General features: G+C 36.9%; 1 protein-coding gene across 4 annotated transcripts in view; it reads left to right on the top strand.

Moving 5' to 3' along the window:
• The window catches only part of LOC134204809 (probable serine/threonine-protein kinase DDB_G0267686), a 333973-nt gene that overhangs the window by 175967 nt on the left and 135018 nt on the right, over positions 1 to 22988 (top strand). For all 4 annotated transcript variants that reach the window (XM_062679623.1, XM_062679615.1, XM_062679610.1 and 1 more), the window contains one exon: positions 17858 to 17951. In XM_062679623.1, the coding sequence (XP_062535607.1) occupies positions 17858 to 17951 (94 nt within the window). The remainder of the gene's footprint in view (positions 1 to 17857; positions 17952 to 22988) is intronic.

Genomic DNA, 22988 nt, shown 5'->3' with positions numbered 1-22988 from the left:
GGCTAGGGTCCACTGGCATTGAGCGAGAAGCTGGCACTCCAACATAAACAACCTCATCGCGAGGCGCTTTGAAAAAAGGGGACAGGGGAAGCTCTTCGAAGATCGGTTGCAGAGTTGCTAAACACTTTAGGGACCATGAGCATCGATACGCTGACGGTTTCCTGTTGAGAGAAAGGATCGGCTTAGGCCCAGTATCAAGAACCAGCAAGTAATCTTCCGTTTCCGCACCGGCCACACCCGATTCTCACATAATTTCGGCAGAATGCCCTTTCGTATCGTTTGGGACATCTGCGGAGTACAAAACTTAGTGGAACATGTGATCTGCCGATGTTCCGAGTTTGACATTCCTCGCTCTGATTGTTGCGGAAATCCTTCGCTCCGAATATTTTTTTACGAATGTGCTTCGCTTTGAAAAGTTTTCCCTTCTTTGGTCGGTTTTTTGAATCGATGTCATGCGCTAAGGTTTGGTTTCCTATCTGGCTGCAGCGATTGAACTCCAGAGAACAGCGCGGCTCAACAATTGGATTCTTGGACATGTGTACAGCCACAGTTGGCCACCTGGCCAAAGTTCATCAATGGAGACTCTTACCGCGGAAGACCGTGATTGACGTCCGTTTTTGTCGACCAGCTTATTTTATGAACCAACAAATTTTTTAACGTTTTTAATGTGTATAGTTAAAATTTGCATTTTTTTACAAACATTTTCCGTGATACATATAATTTCCATTGTTAATTATTATGTAAGTATTGTACTATCTGCTTGCGGAAGGTTCCTAGATTGGACCTGAGAGTCGCTGCTTTCAGCGCCCCCCCACCGTTGCGAGTTGCTCACTTAGCGCAGGCAATATCATGACAAGTGAAGAACTGAAGCAATTTCAAAATTCACAGAAATAAAGAAAAAAAATCATGACCTGAACTTCAGAACGTTTCGATAATTCCATATCATTATGGAAAATATTTCTTTATAACTATCTGAAGTTCTTAAACTGAGCAAAATGGTCTGAGCTGATAATCCCATCTAATTGATTGTAGCAATGGAAATGTATTCTATTTTTAAGTTGGGAGTTACGGCCTCATTCCGATATGTTATACGTGTGAAAACAATCGATTCAATTCGTACGAAATTTGCATTCATTGTCGATCTGACAATTTAAGCTATTGAAGCTTATTATGAAGTAGTAAGGGCGACACTATGATAAAGATGCATTCAACACCATGGTTTCTGGCATATCTGATTAGCATATGTGTATTTTGTATTGCAATACACAATGAAAGAATAAGAGAAACTATCAATCAATCATTTTCACTTTCACCCGAACGTATGTGTGTTGATTTCGTTTGGGTTTGAGAAACGCCGTGGACAATAAACTGAGAAATTATTCCTCCGAGCGCCGAACGTTGATTGCACGGCGAAAGAACGATGCAGCAAAATTAGTACAAAGCACACACCGAGCGATTCATCATAATCTGTTTTTCGGGGAAGCAACTTTCCAAAAAATGGATGCTCCCTCCCAACGAAAGCCAGCTCTTTTGTTGGCCAACAACCTGCTTGCGATTGCGATATGTTTGCAAGTACGCTGAGCAGCGTGCAAGACAGCGCGCGCACTCATCATCGCAGCCGCCTTTCCCGCCACACTGGCACTGCTCTCACGTTCCGCGCGGTTCTCGGTAGAGCAGCACTCTGACTGTGGTGGCTTGGGACCGCGTCAAGCAACAACGATGGCGCGGCGCGGCAGTGCAGCAGCCCATTCTTTCCTCCATTATTAGGCATTCTCCGGCGTGACCCACTTTTGTTGCCACTGCTGCTGCATCACTGCCAGGGTCGCCTGAGGCGCTGACAGTCCCGCATTGAACTACATATGGAGAGGGGGAAGCAATTCAGTCATTCCAAAACCAGAGGGCGAACGACCATTAAATTTTGTCATGCGACCTACTTTCGTTGTTCTCGTCGATGATGGTGGCGGCCGGCGGTGCGAAGCAAATCGGATCCTAACAGGTGATTAGATCGGTTCCAGACAGGTAGACGGAGTTTCGCAGATGGACGACGGCAAATATTGTTTTGTACAAATTTGACTTAACAGAAATCAATTTTGACCGAAGTGTTTTCTTACTAAACATGATGGTATTTGTGATCGTATTTGTGTTGAGAAACATAAATTAAAGTTCAAAATGGGAAACCTTTGAACAGCACTGAACAAATGTATGTTCAGCAAGTTTAAATGCCACAATTTATTATCATCCCCCAATCCATAGATCATTTGGAGGGTCACTTTCGTTGTCGCCGGCAGCAGAAGTAGCACGATTTTTTTTACTTTCATCGCAGAACACTGTGTTTGCTACCTTGCCGACGACTTCTCGTCATCAACCTTCTCCTCTCGATAATTATTGAGGTTGGCAGTAAACTTCGTCTATTTAACTTTTTTTTATACGTACCTTATGGAATACGCAAACAAATAGGTGGGCACGGGCACACTATTTTCGTACCGATTAACATATTTTATTGGTGCGCTTGTTGCGTTGCGACATACACCCGGAGACAGTCAGTGACGAGAAGGTGCCATCGCCACTGTTAATAGGTCCCCGCTGCTGGGTACTCTCGTGCGCGCGATGCGGTTTGTTTGAGTCAGCATCACAATACCGCACCGGCTGGGGGAAGATGCGGGTTACGAATTGGGCAGAATCGTTACAAGCTTTGTGAGAATTGGCAGTTCTCTGGTGTTTTTTTTTTGTGTGTCGATGAAACTGTGTCAATGATTTTGGTGGTACCTACCAGTAGGAATGGCAGCTGATATGTTTTTATCTGTTTTTACGATATTTATGTGGAAAGATGATGTTTAGTAGAGTGATCCTCATTGATACGAAAACCGGGCTTCAGTTTAAATTTCAAAAGGATCGAAAAAAATCGCCTTCCTCTATCTCTAACTGCGACCATGTGCAAATCAATTCCTCCTAATCATGAAAGCCTTAAGCGTCACTTGGCTCAAAAACCTCACAGTAAACAACTCCACAAGTATTGAATATCAGACATGGATACAAAAATTAGTAAATGGAAATTGGAGTTTAAAAATTTTGATTTCGATATTTAAATTAAAAGTTCTTAGGTTGTGTGCATCAGTGGAAGAGCCGTTTGACCGAAAACCATTCCAGGTTATTTGGCCGACCCATTTAGGTAATTTGGCTGAATAGATCATTTGGTACAATAATAATCTTTTCTTACTTCGCTCTTTCCATTTTTCACAGTGAGAAGTGAAAAGTGAGAAATGAGAAGGGAGAAGCGAGAAATGAAACGAATCATCACGCATTTCCCACTCCAAATTTCTTAATTCTCACTTCTTACTGTAAAAAGTGAGAAGTGCGAAATGAGAAGTGAAACGATTCACTACTAAATTTGCACTTCTCACTTTTCACAGTGAGAAGTGAGAAATGAAGATTGGGAAGTTAGACGTTTCTTTTCTCACTTCGCCCTACTTTATTCACACTTTTACTGTGAAAAGCGAGAATTGCGAAGTGAGTAGTGAAACTTCTTACTTCTCACTTCGCACTACTCATTATTTACAGTGAGAAGTGAGAAATGAGAAATGATCAGAGAGACGTCTCACTTCTCACTAATCATTACTCACTTTTTTCCCTCTGAGAAAAGAGAGTTGTGTGAAGTAAGAAGTGAGACGTCTCACTACTCACTTCTCACCAATGATTTCTCACTTTTCACTTCTCATTGTGAAAGTGAAAAGTGCGAAGTGAATAGTGAGACGTCTCACATCTGACTCCTCATTTCTCACTTAAATCACTTCGCACTGTGAAAAGCGAGAAGAGCGAAGTGAAGACGCTTCTTCTAACTTCACGTTCCTCACTTTTCGCAGTGCGTGAGAAGTGAGACGTCAAATAACCTGTTTAGCCAAATGACTTGTTCGGCTAAACGACTTGTTCGGCCAAATGACATGTTCGGCCAAATGACTTGTTCGGCCAAATGACTTATTCGGACAAATGACCTACGCGGTCAAATGAATTTTGGCCATATGGCTTTCGGCCTAATGCTTTGTTTGGCCTAGTGGCATTCGGGAATATGGCTTTCGGCCGAATGAGTTTAGGTCAAACGGCTCTTCCCCGTTTTGCCTAACAGATGCAGCAATGCATCACAGTTGCACTATTGTCAACTAAAACTTGAACTGAATTACTGGTGAAATGATTTATTTTTATTTTTGACATTTTGTCCTAATTTTTTCTAAGAATATTTTTTTAAATAGTATCGACCGAATATAATAAATTGGATTTGAATCAGCAAAGCAACTGATCGTCATACATTCGATACCCAATCAACCGTTTTTGACAGCTGACCCAAATAGTGGCCTTCTACCTTTGCCTTGCGTTGCGTTGGTTGAGCGCTGGGGCCTGCAGCTGCCCTGCCCGTGTGTCCAAGCAAGCCACGGTTTGCAGATTGCTTCCACTTTCTTGACTCCACCGAGTCCGCACTTTTCGTCGACCGCAGCAAGCATTGAGTCTCGTTTAGCGCTGCTGTGTGCGTCGTGAGATCATTATTTGCCGCTGAAGAAGGGAAAGCTTTCCCTCTCGATGGTGACGACGACGACGACGACGACGACGGCTGCTGGTGGTGCGACGATCGTCGATCGCCACCGTTGAGGCACAATAACAAAAGTAATCCTCCCATATGTGTATGTGTGTGTAAGTTGATTGTGTATTAGTATCCGTATTCCGTGAACGAATCTCGTTCAAGTATCCCTTCCATAAGTCCAACTTTAGTATTGGCAGCATTCGAAAACAACAGCAACGACATTCAGCAGCCATGCAGCAAGGTGAATCAAAGTCGAGTTTATTGACTTTTGCCAACTCCGTCTTCACATCTTCTCCCGATCATCGTTTTTTTGCTTAGTCTGAGCCTATCTACTAACTTATGACGGCAATATGAAATATAGTAATCAACAGTTCCATCAGCTGATGATGATGGTGAAAAAAGAAAGGAGAGCCTTCACGTTAAGGAGAAGTACTTTTGTTTTCAGTGTCGTATCTAGCAATTAAAATTACTGTATGCGATTACGAAATGTTTGCCAATAAAAATCTATAATTGATTAATCGTCGACTTACATTCATCGTAAAATTTTAACAATAATCTACATATGACATGACCACGACCGATTTCAACCCTGCTAACGTCCCATCGAAAGGAAACCTAACCTCCCATCGAAAGGAAATGATGTTTAGACATTTAGACGGAGAGGGCGGAATTATTATTTACAGAAGCGAACCAACATTTTCTGAACCAGCCAGCCAGGCAGTCAGCCACCGAAACTGAAAACAGAAACCGCGAGGATTGTGAAACTTGACTGGTAGACTGGCAGCGAGGCGAGTAGGATTCTCTGCTTTTCGGCTTATGACACCGCCGAAAAAGTCATTCCGTTTCTCCCGTGGTGGGCGATATGGAAGGGATGCATTATTTTGCTCGATCGTGTTGTGGCGGCCGACTTGACTAACTGCGTAGATTTTGGGGTCCGCTCGCGGATTATGTTGACCATTACATCAGCCCGGTGCAAGAGAGTCGCCAGGGCAGCTGTTTGTATGCGAGTAGAATCATCAGGGGTCGTATGGATGGAGGTGTTGATGTTTTGTTGTTTTTTTTTTTCTTGCGGAGTGGTCGTCGATGGGGTAGTTTTGCTTGGAAAAACCCCGGCTCGTTGGAGAGAAAGGATCGTATTGATGGTTCTGATCAACGGCCGTTGATTGCCGTAACGTGCTGCCCGTGGTCACGTATAAGAAGTCTTATGCAATAGGGTCCGGGGGAGATGCATTGTGATGACTCAGTTTGGAATGCGTTATGCTACATTCGGCTGAGGAAACAGCTGGGATTGTTTGAGGTGATTCACCGCACTGAGGATTAAGGTTGTTGTTAAACGGCAATTAGTCATATAAAACAGTGTCGCAAACCTAAAAAAAGTCGAATTATAATGATCACGATAACAGTCAAGATGAAAGACAATACAGGAAATATTTACAAAACGAACGAAGATATTTAAGGTATATATAATACAGCAGCCAAACCATCCCAAATACGTATCCCTGGAGATCACAACAATCTGAGGAACTGACCGCATCTGCACATTCTTGAGACACTTCTTCCAAAGTTTCTCGAGGATTTACTCTATGACTATTCAAGAGTGTATTCCTGAAATTATTTTCGCAGACTGTATGGGATGCCGCAGGAACGTAGTCTTTCTAACAGCTTCAAGTGATATCAGTAATTGCCCGTTATAAGACCTTTTGCTTATTTTTCTATATGAGAGAAAATTGGGATGGCTTGAATTGATGATATTTGATTTATAGGAAAATAATGATCATTGCCAAGAACACTCAACATTATAGAGCTGTCGGAAATAATAACGAACAAAATTGTTGAAGCAATGAAGAAATTCATGCAGTTGTTTTTAAATTATGCGGAAACGAACACCATCGAATACATATATTTAAGAATATATGTTGTGATTATCAGCTAAACATAAAAACTAAGAACAAAAGAAATAGATAAGATCGATCATTTTTTATGTCTGTTACAGTTTTCATATGTACTAGTTGAATTTGTAAATGACCATATAAATAAATTTGAATATAATAATGCTCTTGTTGCATATGTGATATTGATGGTTGAATTAATTCATACGAGTTGAAACGTCAATCATAAAGCCACTGGTTATTCAGAGATTACGAGCAAGGCCGAGTATAAATTTGTTTAATTTTCGTAGATTCCATTAATAGTATTGGGAACGGATTTCATATATCGTTTTGACCTTATTTTTTGCATATTTTTCCCCATTGTACGATGGTTATGACTGCATGAACAATGGTTAAAAAAACATTTATTAACCATCGATAATTTGACGGATTGACTTGTTGCATAAGAGCCCAATTATGATTCATTATCAGCAATTAGATTATTATGCATTGAGTGAGCCATAACTAACAAGTCAAGGATGGCGCGGATGACAACGTTACCGGCGGATGATCGAAGGTCAGTAGTTCGAGACCCGATTTAGGAAAATTTTGAAATGGTTTTATGGAAATATACTTATTTCAGCTTACTTTCAAAGAAGATCTTGAATTTCGAAACATCCATTTCATTTCCTGATTTCAAAGCATCCAATGCTGCTTGACTGTCAGACATTTTGCAAACATTTGAATGCCTGAAATTTTGGCGGGAGCACACATTAAAGCATACCAGAATAGCCTTATCTCAGTGTGGAAAACAATGAGCTCTTCTTCTTCTTCAATGGCTCTACATTCCCACTGGAACACTGGCCGGCATTTCAACCTAGTATTCTATTAAAATTTCCTCAGTTATTAGTTGAAAGCTTTTCTATGCCCGCCATTGCATGAGTAGAGTATGTATCTTGTGTGACAACTGGCAAGTACAATGAATACACTATGCCCAGGGTGTCGAGAAAGTTTCCGACCCGAAAACATCCTGGACCGGACCGAGAATCGAACTCGCCATCTCCGGATCGGCAATCCTATGCCTTTGCTCGCAAGGCTACTGGAGACCCCAAAAAACAGTTAACTACTTGCCCGTAAAAATAGAAATGTTTATCCATGGACCTATTGAACTATCGGTGTAAAATGCAATAATGGTATGGATCCAGTGACTATTTTTTTCTTAAAATAATCAGTTTTTCGTGCAAATAATAATTTTAATTATCAACATCTTTTGTATTTCCCAAGTTATGTTCTACTTCTAAGTTGCCCTCATTCTCAGAGGAAAATTTAAACTTTCAAATTTCTTTTAATCTACATACATTTGAAATTTCCAAGTTTTTGTGAATGTTTTGTAAGCCACAATACCGTCGTCGGGGTGACAGTGCGTCGAATGTGGGTGAGAATGAGTGACTGTTTCAACTACATAGAATGCTTGTAGAATGGATTGAATGTATCTGAGGGCAAAAAGATTTAAATATAAGAGAACTTTTTGAACGATTTTGTTCTACGACCTCCAGGCTGCCGGTAAGAGCAATGACCCATTCTCATCTCCCAGACCCATTGTCACCCCCGATGGCGGTACCTAAAATTTTTAAAATTCCAACTTCATTTTTTCTAATAACATGAAAACTTCATAAAACTGACAAAGTTTCTGAACTTTTTTAAAGGGTTTTCAAATACTCCTAAATGTGGGGAAGGGCCAAATACCTTTTGTGATAAATGAGAAATGCGGAGTGAGAAGTAAGACGTCTCACTTTTCACACCTCATTTCTCACTTTTCAAATGACCATTTCGGCTAAATAACATATTCGGTCAAGAAGGACAAAATGTCAAGAGGACAAAAAGTCGAAAGGACAAAATGTCTAGAGAACATAAGGTCGAAAGGGCAAAAGGACGAAAGGTCGAAAGGACAAAAGGTCTAAAAGACAAAAGGTCGAAAGGACAAAATATCGAAAGGGTAAAAAGTCGAAAGGATAAAAGGTCGAAAACAAAAGGTGGAAAAGATAAAATGTCGAAAAAAAATGTCGAAGGTCAAAAGTCAAAAAATTGAAAGGAAAAAAAGGTCGAAAGTCAAGAAATTGAAATGACAAAAGGTCGAAGAAAAGGTGGGTTGAAAAAATCAATTTTGAAATCTGAACAATCAAAAATTACAAAAACAAATATTGAAGTATCCCATCTGAAGGCGGTGGTGGACGTTAGAGGGATACTAGTTGACTTAAAAATGAAACACAAACGTTCACAAATCACGTTAGGGAGTGTTTTTAAATTACTTAACGCTTAGTGAGGGGAATGGGGTGTGACGATCCATACAAAATTTTTAAGATGTTTCTTACAAAAAGTGTGAAATAGGGGGGAGGGGCTGGGGGTGAAAATGCCCAATTTTTGCGTTTCGTAGTTGATGGATCTTCCCTAACATAAATTTTGGCAATTCCATACCCCTCCCTACTTTACAGCGTAATGTAACGGTTTCTAATAATAAAATAAATGTATAACATTCGTTCATAGTTACTTAAAAATAAATTTGTTTGAACAAAAATGTATCATCGTTTGAGCACATAAAAATAAAATTACTGTCAATAGAAGGTGGTTTGTTAGGCTAAAATGATATATTTTGAATGATCATTTGATGAAAATGAGTGAAGAATTATTTTCAGGAATTAGAATTAAAGTTAATAAAGCCTAGTAATACTTTGATAAAAACATTAATTTGATTTAAGAAAATTATTTTGAGCTTTTTAGTGGAATGTCTTTACTTGTCATAAGACGAGTTTGTACAATCCCATTGAATTCCACCACTTAATTGTATCTTGAAAGATACGTATTTCAACTTCAACAGTAAGGCCGTCTTCAGTGTCTCGTACTAGACTCGACTTGAAGAAAATGATCGCAGCTTACACTATTTATACTATGCGTAGGTATAATCATTTATATGGGTGCTTATCTAGGTACATTTACTACGATGCTTACTTCTACTCGCTTGTTACGATTAATGCTCAGGTATAAACTTGACGAGCCAGGAGCTACCATTTCATTGATCTTTATTCAACAACCGCGTTTGTACCTGTCGGTAGATTTCCAAGCTCTCAGCAACATTAAGTTTCCACGGAGAAGAGACATTTCTTAAAATTTTAATGTTTGATGTCGTAATTGAATGATTTTCCTGATATACATGTTCAGCTACCTTAGACCTAAACTCATAATTTAATCCCTTATCAGTTTCCCTCTTAGCCTTACTTACTTCTGCAATATGTTCTTTGAACCTTACATCTAACGATCTTTTTGTTTGACCTCATATACTTTATCACACTGTGAACAATTAATTTGATAAACCCCGGCCTTATTTAACATTTCTACTCTATCCTTTGTGGAGCCCAACAGTGTCTTCAATTGATTGCTTCTGCTGGAGAATACTAATTCGATGCCAAATTTCCTCAGTCGATGGCGTAGGGGACCGATACCCTCTTCAGCGGTTCATCGATCGGTGTCAGTGTTGTCAGTTCGTTTTTCCGTAGGTTCCTCTGTTTATTGCAAGGGCCTCATACGCCTGTCACTGGCGAACAAAGCTCGTGTACACTGCATCGAAGCTTAGAACCGGTGTTAGGGCGCAATCGTTAATGTGAACATTTTTATATTCGGTTAGTAACAGCAAATAAATTCTTTTTCGAGTCCCTATAATCAAGCAGGTATCTCAAGCATACCACATCGTTATATTGCTGCATGATTCAGTGTTTAATTTTGATAAAATATCGAAAACAAAAGTGTGCATAAAAATTGCTTCGCCATAACAAAAAGGTGGTAGAGAATTAACACTGTTGTTTACAGTTTAGAACCAAATCCAGATGTCGCACATGTTGGGGTAGGGATTCAGTGCTCCACCTTCTCCCCCTGGTTTATTGTTGATGATTGCTTGTATTGTTCTTCCCTTGTACCCGTTGATCTTCGCTGTTTCCATGATGTGTTGTAGGCTACAACTTGTAGCTCCTGAGTTTTTCCTTCTTCGCTCAGGGGGATCGTCTGCATCCTGTGGATCATGTGATGAAAAGCTGCCATTTTATGCTGATCGAATGATTTGATGTGTATGGGATGACTCTCATGGTGTTGGTGGGCTTCCTGTAGACTTCGAAGTCTAATGTTGCATTTGTTCCCTTGATAACCAGTAGATCCAAGAAAGGTAATTTACCTTCCTTTTCCCCCTCCGGATTATATTACTGTTATGTTCACACAAAATAGGATTATATGAAGAAATATGAAAGTAGCTTGAATGGGAGGGACTGAAATAGTGGTGTTCTACATATTTAATGTTATTTTCATGAATCAATTATTTACTTTAGAACATGTCCACAAACTTCTCGCTTCAAGAACTTTTCTGTGTAAGTCCGTTCCTATTTTCCTTTCATGCAATCACTTGATTGATTGTCAATTAAGCTATCGCATTTGAGACAAAACAGTCGCTTATTCGACAGATGAAAACGTAACCTCGCCACTTTAGAACGACGTGTTTGGATGCATAACATGGGTTGCATAATTCGCTATCAATTTATAATTAATGACGATGGCTTTTTTTAGCATAAGGCTTTTTTTTATCATAACAAGACATGAAAATTGCTCTCACCTGATACAAATGCGAAAAAAGGGGCAGAGAAATATTTCTCCCACCGACATTGTGATAAAACGCTTCTTTCTAGTACAATTGCCTTTGAGGATCATGTGTAAAACAAAAAACTTACAACTGGAGTTTTTCTAAAGGAATTTATCTTGCAGAATATCACCCTTTGAGGAATAATCCATTAATTTCATTACGCAAAAATCGCGAATTTTCACGGGAAAATCTTTAAATTTTCACGTTACCAAGAAGAGATTGCGAGGACCTGTAAATGGTTATTTTATGTGCGGATCATTGCCATCGGAAATGAAGTGTACCGAAAGGCGATATGTTCGCTCCAAAAACAAACTCGGATCAATAGTATTATATAGCGATCGGTCGGTGAATTAGGGCCCATTTTCTGGCACTTATTCTTATCCAATTTGCTTGCGACTGGTTGCATTTAATGGAAAATCATATTAAGGTTCCCCCTAACACACGTGACCGACTTAACGCTTGGCAAATGCGATTCAGTCGCCGTTGGAGTGGAAGAGTACCTGGAACATTGCCTACAACGACCAACGATAAAATCGCGGCGACCTAGTTTTCGCCATTGCGGCGATGAAATCACTCAGGTCTGGGAAAGCCTTTACATTGTTTCCTATTGAAAAATTGATAGATCGAACAATTGACTCAGAATTTTCATAGCTTTCTGTTGAACATTGACAAGATCAAACTTTGGGTTCAGAAGTAATGGCCAAAATACTATTTTTTGTACAAAAAGTGAGTAAATAGTCTAGTTATAATTTCGGTACCTATTCTCAACCAACAAGTTCGATTCGAATGGAAATCCTGTCTTATCATTTCATATTGAAAATTGGCTGAATCGGACTATGGTTTATCAAGGTTTTTCCTAAATAATTTCTGACTACACCACTGCAAATACAATAAAATATAAGTTTTTCGTCATTTAATTGCAGATTTGATTTTTTTTTTCTAGTGATTCGATTATCCGGAGTGAAAAAAAATCGATACTCCGGATAATCGAGTCCGACCTGTATTTTAACATAAGGAAAACTCTAGAATGAAATGTTTTCAGGTGTTTTTAATATTTCATATGCGGAAAGAAGGAAAAAATCAACAATGAAATATTATCAGGTAAAACATAAATAAACATAAATGTGCAAACGAATGGTTGATTAATACTCGACACTTTGCCTAACTTTTACGACCTTCGACCTTTTCACCTTCGAATATTATATCTTCGACTTTTTGGCCTTCGACCTTTTGTCCAACAACTGCAATTTCTATCTTTTGTTCTTTCAAACTTTTGTCTTTCGACCTTTTCTGCCGCTAACCGCTAACCGCTAACGGTTAGCGGCAGTTTTGTCCTTGGACTTTTTTACTTTCGACCTTTTGTCTTTCGACCTTTTGTCTTTCGACGTTTTTACTTTCGACCTTTTGTCCTTCGACCTTTCGACCTTCAACCTTTTGACCTTCGACCTTTTGGCTCAGTTTTTTTGTTTCGACCTTTCGACCCTCCGACTTTTTGACCCTCCGACCTTTTGTCCTTTCGACCTTTTGACCCTTCGACCTTTTGACTCAGTTTTTTTGTTTCGACCTTTTGTCCCTTCGACCTTTTGACTTTCGAAATTTGTCCCTTCGACCTTTTGACCTTCGACCTTTTGTCCTACAACCTCGGTCAAATGATCTGTTCGGCCAAATGTCCTATTCGGCACAATGTCCTATATCGCCAAATGTCCTATTCGCCTAAATGCCCTATTCGGCCCAATGTCCTATTCGGTCAAATGACATATTCGGCCAAATGTCCTTTTCGCCCAAAAGACCTATTCGGTCAAATGTCCTATTCGGCCAAATTCCATATTCGACCAAATGTCATATTCGACCAAATTTCATATTCGTCCAAATGACATATTCGGCCAAATGTCCTATTCGGCAAAATGGCCTTTTCGGCTAAATGACCTTATCGGGTGAATGACCTATTGGCCAAATGACATAATTGGCCAAATGTCCTATTCGACCAAAAGACCTATTCGGTCAAATGTCCTATTCGACCAAATTTCATATTCGGCCAAATGACATATTCGGCCAAATGTCCTATTCGTCCAAATTTCCTATTTGGCCAAATGTCCTATTCCGTCAAATGTCCTATTCGACCAAATGTCCTTTTCAGCCAAATTCCCTATTCGGCCAAATGTCCTTTTCGACCAACTGACCTTTTCGGCTGAATGACCTCTTGGCCAAATCACATACATATTCGGCCAAATGTCCTATTCGGTCAAATGACATTTTCGGCCAAATGTCCTGTTCGACTAAATGTCCTATTCGACCAAATGTCCTATTCGACCAAATGTCCTATTCGGCCAAATGTCCAAGAGGACACAAAATGAATATTAAAATGCAAAAAATCAAAAAAGCATCTTGGGTTTCTCAAAAAGGAAATCCCAATAAAATCCTAAAATTGTGTTGTTGCTTTCTCAAATCATTATTCTCGGGCACACGGGAGACACAATTTTTAATTTCTTTTCAAGCATGTGTACCGGTTCTAATTAAATGGGAAAAATCGGTTAAGAATTTCAAGTAGAAATGTTTTAAATCTTTTGAAAGATCAATTCTAAAATAATTCTGAAAAGAAGTGTGGGGCCCTCCTTAGCCGTGCGGTAAGACGCGCGGCTACAAAGCAAGACCATGCTGAGGGTGGCTGGGTTCGATTCCCGGTGCCGGTCTAGGCAATTTTCGGATTGGAAATTGTCTCGACTTCCCTGGGCATACAAGTATCATCGTGTTAGCCTCTTGATATACGAATGCAGAAATGGTAACTTGGCTTAGAAACCTCGCAGTTAATAACTGTGGAAGTGCTTAATGAACACTAAGCTGCGAGGCGGCAATGTCCCAGTGGGGGATGTAATGCCAACGGAGAAGAAGAAGAAGAAACGAAGTGTTTGCTGATTGAGATTCTGCATTTTCAATACCTAACAGGTAGTAAAACAATAAAAAAAATGAAAATATGAAAACATTTTTAAATTCTACAATTCCTCAAGGTTTTTTACTGTTTAAAAAAATATTAGATTTATTTTAAATTGTTTGCAAGTTACAAAGATTTTTTTTATATTCTCCTTAATATTTGGATATTTCTGAAATATTTCATTCAAAACTTCGCTGTTTTCTTATTTTTTGTTCTGCTTTTTAACATTTTGTCAGTCTTAAATACTCTTCAAAGGCACATTTTTTTTAAATTCAAGAACCGGAAAATATTTCTGTCTTGTGAATTTCTAGAAACTTTAATTACTAACACTGAGGAAAAAAGATTTTCAAAGGTTATTTATTTTTTAATTTCATATACTTTTAATTGAATTAGTTTGAAAAACTTTCAAAACATTCAAAATCCCATAAATTAAAAAAAAATTGATGAGATTGGAAAAAATCATAACAATTTTTAAAAATGACAAATTTTTAGTTTCGTTTGATTTTAAAATCACTCTTATTTTGTTTTATTTTTAATCCCAAATTCTTAAGTTTCAGTTATTAGAGTGAAAAAAACAAAACTTACTAAAGTCATAAAAAAATTAAGAAAACATTTGTTCCTAAGTGTTGAAACTTTTAATTCACATGTTTAAAAGTTCAGTAAAAAATGAGAAAACTAAGTTTTTTTTGTCCAGAAAGTTGTTTTTAGAATTCCGGAGAAGTGGAGTATGAAACATTAAACAATTTTAGAGTAGAACGAAATTTTGAAAATTCTAAAAAAAAGTCACAATCGTCAAGGCTTATATTTTTCCTATTTGGAAAACATGAAAGTTCTGATTTTTTCCAGAAACTTGAAAATTATTGAGGATATTATACTTTTTTCATTGTTATGGAACATTTAGACAATTTTTAAATTATTTGAAAAGACGGGATAGCCATGGGCTGCAAGTCTCTATAATAAAAAATAAGAATTGATCGACTATTCCCCATTTTTGTATAATTCCAAATTTAAAAAAATCCAAAATCGATAATCTTCGAAAATTTTAATAAATCAAGATATTTTTCCAAAATTTCCAAAAAAATAAAGCCAGAAATAACGGAACCCAAAATTTACTGAAAATAAAAAAAAAACTAAGGTTATTCAAAAATTAGTAAAAAAAATCACAAACACTCCAATTTTTATTTTTATTTTTCATTTTGAACATTTTAAAAGTTCATTTAGAAAGTTTTAGAAAATTGAAAAAGGCCAAAAAATAAGGAAATTTAAAAAAAAATTAAAATTCGAAAAAAAAAGAATTCTTTTGAAAGACTATGAGTTGAGAGAATTTCTAATATCTCTGAAAGTTTTACAATTATAACATTTAGAAAGTTTTAAAATAGTAAGAAATTAATGTGTTCTTTATCATTGGATATATGCATGTTTAAAATATTCGAATAGTCTTTAAATCTCCAAAATTCAAAAGATTCACGAAAATAAATTTCGAAAAACACATGTTTGATTTTTTAAAGATTTTTGTACGTTCTGCAAATGTTTAAAACTGAGGGAAATTTTTAAGTTATAAAACATAACAATATGAACTTTTTTTTCCAAATTAGAAAAATTTTAATTGTGTGAAAAATTTAGAATGTTCTCGTTTTTCTATTGGAATATTTCCCAAAGGTAATCTCTTACAGTATTAGGAAGTAATGTTTGAAATCTGTAAAGAATCGAATTTTTAAATTTCAAAAACTTCCAAATAAGGTCGATACAAATATAAAAAAAGCCCCCCATTGGATTTTTTTACGCAAAATAATATTTTGAGGGGAAACAAAAAAATCGAGATTTTTTCTTTTCTTCAGAACCTGCTTTGGGTTCTCGACCGAAAGAGAAGTGTGTGCGTAGAACAAACTATTAGCAATAATGAAATGTAAAAAAATCGTATTATCGGCTCCGTCGAGTTTTTGATTAAACAAATGAGCCTAACAAATAAACAAATGAAAAAAATAAACATTCTTTAACAAACCCGAGTTTTTTTCTCATTTTAATATTTATAATACACCCCCCCCCCTCCTCTTGACTTTCGCGGACCATTAGGACATAATTTCTATTAAGTACTTGCAACGGCCTTATTTTATTTTGGAAGTCAAATTAAAAATTTGAATTCAAAACCGATTTCAGAATTACTTTTTTAACTCTTCTTAATCTCCACATGGTAAATACTTCTGATGTTATAAGATATTGACAATTAAAATTCAAAATTTAAAGAGTTAATGCAATTTTTGAGTATTTCTTTTTTTTAGATGGATTTATCTAGTATATTACCCAACTTTACTATTATTTGATTTATAAGATTCCAGATTCTGAATCGTATCTAAATTTTTCTGAGAAATGGCAACGGTTTTTTTACAATAAAAACATCAAACTTTCCCAAACTTCAACCGAATGTTTCAAAATCCTTCTTGATTTTATCAATTTTGCACATCTTCCAAATTTGCGTCCAGTAGCGGATGTTGCTCCAGCTCTATAATTCAGAGCTCTTCTATTGGAAGCTAAAAAAGAACAAGATATTCCGGATTGCGGATCTTTTCAAAATTTTCCATTTTGCGGATTCCGTAAAGTTCTACCGCAGCTGTCAAAGTTCTACCGCAAGCCTGGAAATCTTCAATACACTGAAACAAAAATCTGATAATTGGCATTGTCATCGTAGAATGCCATGCCAAACAGCAGAGAAAAAGTATGAAGTGACAGCTGCGGTAGTTTCAAAATTGAACCGTAAAGAGGAAAGTTTTCTCTGGAACAGCAATATTAAAAAGAGTAGTTGAGTTTGAATTGTATTTGAAAGCCAGCGCAAAAATGCTTTTACTTTAAGCTCTCTAATAGTAAAGAAGGAAAGGCAACACCCTCATTGTCACTAAGCTGACAGTAATTGATTTCTTGGACATTATTCAAGAATTGAATATATGCGCTGTCATGGGCAACACAACAGATTTTCTATGAGTATGTTCAAGAGCTTCTCTATGATTTTTTTTATGCAGCCGTGTTTTTTTCTGTGCTGTAGAAATTGCTTCGGAAAGCATTTACAGATTCCATAAAAAGTCTTCCAAACATATAATTTCCAACTACTGTTCATGATAATTATTTCGAAAGTTCCAACTTCTTTCTTTTATCTAAAAGCCATCTACTGATAGATTCCTTCCAGATCTTGCAATATTGTTTGTAGGGGAACTGCTCCTGGAATTCATCTCAAGGCTCCGATATTCATCCCATCAAAAACAAAGCAATGGAAAGCAATTTGATTTGTTTCTCATTTTTGTGATTTATCTCAGCAGTGAGCACGTATGTTGACAAAAAAAAGCGACAAAATTGGTGCAGCATTTCTTTGTTTCGCGATGAGATGAACATATGTTCACCAAAGATATTCACCAAAGATATTTTAATAGTTCTTCGAAAAATACTACAAAAAAATCACTGATACTTTTTCAAAAAGACGTACTTTTTTCTGCCTGTCCTGGTGTTGGTTTGCGTGGATGTGCTGTCAGATTCGACTTATCAACATTTGAATCTATGCTTACAATAATTCGTTCTGATTCGTTTTGTATCAGAGATATCACGAAAATTATGCAGTTTTTCTTCAGGAACTCCAAAAATGGCTGCCAATTATGATTTTTCCTTTTCTCTCCTCTAACAATTCTTTCAAAACTTCTTCAAAAGTCTTTGAAAATTTATCAAAAATTTGCAAAATGGTATCCTCAACGATTTCTCATCCCAGTATTTTTATTTCGATGATTTCAATTCAACTAACTAGTTTTCGTCTTTATCTTCTTTTCTTTCAGGGGAAGCCGACAAAGTGAAAACCCTGATCCGACTACGGGCAGAACTATCACCACTCTTCACCGGCAAACGGAATGCATCGAAATACGCGTGGGCGTAAGTACAATTTAGCAATTTTTTTAAATCATTTTTCGTGTACACATCAAAGCGCAATTAAACCCCATAACGAAATCATTTGACCCACATTTCCCCAGCGCTGAAAATTAAACCGAGAGGTGTTCTGCCTTCCCGAGTTCAGAATGCTTCCTCCATTAGTCGAGGTTTTCTTCCCCATTTAACCCGTGGAAGTGGAACAATTTCGGTCTAGCTTTTTCCCACATTCCACATTCGGCGTCCATTATTCCGCCTCCAGTAGATTCAACCGCCCAAATGCTGTTGGAAAAGTACGCTTTGTTCGCGTTCCCTTCCGCGTGCTTCGTTTCTTCCCATCTGGCAAAGCACCAACCTGCAACCTGTTGACTAGTTATTAGTTAGCTGCTAGACCAGGGTTTTTTTTCGTTCGGATTGAAAATAAGCCACATCAATCAAACCATGCCCATCCATAGAAAAAGAAGACTCTCGTCCGTGATACGAAACTCGTCGATGCTTTTCTTCGCTGCATCGAAGTGCTTGGTTTTCCAGCTCTCGCCATTATCTCGCCCAAAAACACGTTACTGAATGTGAAGTGTTTTTATGGCTGATCGGAGCTCGGGGGTCCAAGAAGCGGACCCCAAAATGAATGCAATCAAAACCACGGATGATTCGGTCGGGCAGTGTAACGAAAAGTACCGTTGGATCATGAAAATGAGTTTGGGAACATTCAAACTCTTTTGGTGCGGAGTAATATGGGATTTGTGATAGAAGATTTCTTTTTTGTTTGAATAGTCGTTGATGGTTTGATTTGATGATGTGTTCTTCAACGAAAAACTTAAGCGACGAACCTTTGATTATCGTCTTACCCGAACCATTCTGTGATCGACGAGACAAAAATAACGCTTCTGCGAACTTTCCAGTCTACCAACAAAGCCCGTCTTCAGAAGTTGGTCAAGTAATCAACATCGCAGCGATTCACTTTCTGCAAACAACAAAGCAAACACATGTCTTGTGTGTATTGACCGACCGACCAACCAACCGACGATAAATCATTTTCGCTCCACTCCGCATTCGCGCATTCGGTTGAAAGTGAAATTCGCACTCCGCCGTTCATGACCGCATCAACAAGCGACGAACGTCGTCGTCGTCGTCGTCGGTCGACGAAAAGAGCTTTGCAAAAACAAATTTAGCACGTCCTCAGCATCGTTCGCAACCGATTTTGCTCACACTTCGCAGCGCAGCTGAGCGATTCCAAGCAACAGCATCAAAATTTAAGAAAATTTTTAATTCATGATTTTCTATTGAGTTGAAACTTTGCACAGTTTTTCAATTTCATCTAAATCGTCATTTTTAGATATCAAATCTTCATATTGGGTCACGACTAACTTTTCAAAAGGGTGTATGTGAAAATGGTTCAAAAATATTTAAAAAGCTGCACAGCAAAAACGGAATGTTCGATTGTTATGATTTTTTCAGCAAAGTTAGACAACTAAATGGTGATTCTTAAGAAAATGTGCACAGTAAAAAAAATTTTTTTTGCCTTTAAAAATATCATTTTGTCACAAAACTCAAATATCTCAAAACCCTATCTTTTTCGAACGTAATTTTTTAGGGAAAACGGTCCAGTATATTAGCTATCTACCATAAAAATTTGGTGATGGTAAACTTATAAACAAAAAAGTTATGACATTTCAAACAGAACACAATTTTCACAGATAGTAAACAAAAAAAATTTCCGTGTATTTTTTTTTCAAGAATCGCAGTTTGATGCTGATTTTATTGTTAAGGGCCTTGCGTGAGTTAAACAAGTTGTTTGTATGATATTCCATATGTATGTATTCAGCGATATTATGTATATTATATGTATAAATATTATATGTATAAATAAATAAAAATGAATTAATATTATCCTAAGTATTAAATTAAATGTGGCAGTTACAAATGTTGTTATAGAAACTCTAAGAGTTTTGGGTTTGAATTTTGGTATGGGTTATGATATCATGAAAACAGTTTATTAATACTTATTTTTTATTTATTTTTATTCAAATTTTTTAAAATATCGAACACTTTTGAATTATTATCAGCACAGTTTGAGTATAGTTTTGCTTTAATTTTATTTTCCGACAATGGAATGAAACAGTGAAATTTTTGGGTTCCTTGGATCGTTTTCGCGTTATTAATTGCTCGCTGAGCTCTGAAGCCTTTATTTCGTACTCTTCAGTAGTAGTAAAACAAAATGATAATTTGGTTAAATCTTTTTCTTTTCTACGATTTGCCCAATCAAAAAGTTCTTTCGCAGTTTTAATTGGATGCTCACGTTCTTTGGCTAAACTTGCTCTTGTGGCCATGCGCTTTATTGTTCCTCCAATAGCATCACAAGGACCTTTGCCATGTGATGTAGCAAAAAATGCCATTCTGCATCAATTCCGTACATTGATTTAAATTGACATAGGCTCGAAAAATTCTTACGATTTTTGTACTGCGACGCTGCTCCATCAGACATGAAATATATCTTTTGACTTCTTTATGCTTATCAACGCGTAAAAGTTAATCATTTTTTCAATGAACAAGTTTACGGATACTGAATCGTGTCTTAAATCTTCGGAAATTATAATAAAACTTAAGTGTTCAATTTGCGTACTTCCATTAAAATAAATAACGAATGGATGAATTGTAGCTTGTTGTACGTTCCAGTGATGGGACTGCACTTCATCTTGCAATACAAAGCTGTAATTTTCAGAAAAATCACAAATGACTAAAAATTCACCATTTTGTAATGTATTTTTCGTATTTTTTAAAAAGCTGGATTGTTCTGTTTTAATGAAATCGTGAGGGATTAAACTTTCTAATTTCAAGCAAAAATATGACACAAACTCATCTACAGGTTTTACAATAGTTTCTATGTCACACCTATCCGTGGTCACCCATTGCTCAAATGATAACTGATCAATATATTTTTCTTCAAACTCAGCGAATAAAGTATTTTGCAATGATGAAGAATCTGGACAATCCGAACAAGATCGTAGATAGCAATTTGATGTTGTATTTTAACACAAAAGACTACCAGTTAACATTTTAATATCCTTTGTTAAATTGATTCTTTTCAAACTATGTAAAATAAGATTAATATTCTCATGGGTTGTGCACACACACACATTATGTGTTCCTGAATTGGAAAGAAGCTTACATTGCCTTGGCCGAAGGCTTGCAAATGAAGAAAAACCTATTTTAATATTATCGTGAATTTCCTTGAAGCGTGTGTACGCTTCTTTCAAAGTCGTCATCATTAATCGTTTTTGGATTGCTTGACGCTTTCCATCTTTTTTTACTGATACATAATCTTTTTGACCAGGGATAGCTCGACTTACTTCATCATCTTCAAAATATTGAACTACTATTTCTTTTGTCTCATCTGTTAATGCAGTACTAGACCTAGTATTTTTGGTTGAAAGACAGTTATTCTTCAATTGTTTTGCCTCTTTTACTGTATTTCTATTGGTTTTGAACTCATCAAAGGCATCCTGAATAGACCACGAACTTGGCAGCATCGACAAAATCAATAATTTTTCTTTCCTTGTCGTGGCTGCATTCGAGAACCTTTCCTTCATATTTATAATTACCTCATCGTAGTCTGTATTTTCCACATCATCAGGTCCTAATTTGAAGAGGTTTCTTCGTACAGCTTCGTTTATTTCACGGTATTTTTTCTCCGGGTAATAAACGTAGTCCATCTTACTCCATTTAATCGGAGTCACTTTTATCCCAGCTATGCCCTCGTTAAAGCGTTCGATGTTGACCTTTTGGATACACTCATCTTCCGATTGATTTGTTGAAACAGATTTCGCTGATGGTACGGTGGCAAGGCTCTCAGCACTTAATACTTCTGGTAATTCCTCAGTTGTTGTCGATACATCTGGCAATTCCTCAGTTGCTGTCGTTTTCGAACTTCCTGCGCTCTGCTCAACCGATGATATACAGATTGCTCTTTTGTCAACGTTTAGACGGCAGGACGTGCAAATGCGTAAATTTGTATTCAATGTGGACATTGGAGCATAACCAGTCGCTTTCAGTTTATCTATGGTGCTTTCGGTGAGATTTCGTAACTCTTTTGAACACTTTTTTCCATCAAACGGCCTACAACAGTTGAGAAAGCGGCTACTCATGTTGTTCGTAATATTTCAATAAACAAAATCACTTTTAAGTTTTTACTGACTAGTTTGGTGTCATTTGCTTGACTGAAGAAAAAAATTACTATAAGATCTTTAACAACCTTAGTAGTAGAAATTTTTTGGCTTTTTCGTGAGCATTGTCATGGTATGTACCTATCATGCATTTGTTGTTGTTGAAGATACCCGTTTCCTCCCGATCATAAAGTCTATTCTCTAAGAGGTATATTTTTTGCAGGTAAACTATAGACGTACACGTGTATATAAATCTTTGATTTTGCAGCTTTTGTCTTAAAAATAACATTTCTGATATGTTTCTATCAACGTTATTATCAACAGGTTTCAACACTATTAAAAGAATTTTTCGCCAGTCACGTGCAATGAAAATTATGACACTATCAATACTTTTGATCACAACACTGGATCGTGTCTAAGTTTCTTATAGATGCTATGAATAATTAAATCAAAATATCATGAAAACAACTTGCTTAAATCACGTCCCTTAACAATAAAATCTGCATCAAACTGCAATTCTCGAAATAACTTACACAGAAAAAAAATTTTTTTTACTAAATGTGAAAATTGTGAAATGTTTGAAATGGCATAACGTTTTGGTTTATTAGTTTACCATCACCAAATTTTATGGTAGATAGCTAATATAATGGACCGTATTCCCTAAAAAATTACGTTCGAAAAAGATAGGGTTTTGAGATATTTGAGTTTTTGTGACAAACATGATATTTTTACAGGCAAAAAACATGTGCACATTTTCTTAAGAATCACCATTTAGTTGTCTAACTTTGCTGAAAAAATCATAACAATCGAACATTCCGTTTTTGCTGTGCAGCTTTTTAAATATTTTTGAACCATTTTCACATACACCCTTTTGAAAAGT

The sequence above is a fragment of the Armigeres subalbatus genome, chromosome 1 (genome assembly GCF_024139115.2).
Source record: "Armigeres subalbatus isolate Guangzhou_Male chromosome 1, GZ_Asu_2, whole genome shotgun sequence".
Lineage (NCBI taxonomy): Eukaryota > Metazoa > Arthropoda > Insecta > Diptera > Culicidae > Armigeres > Armigeres subalbatus.
Note: the sequence above shows the minus strand (reverse complement) of the source record. Positions and strands in the feature narration are given on the sequence as shown.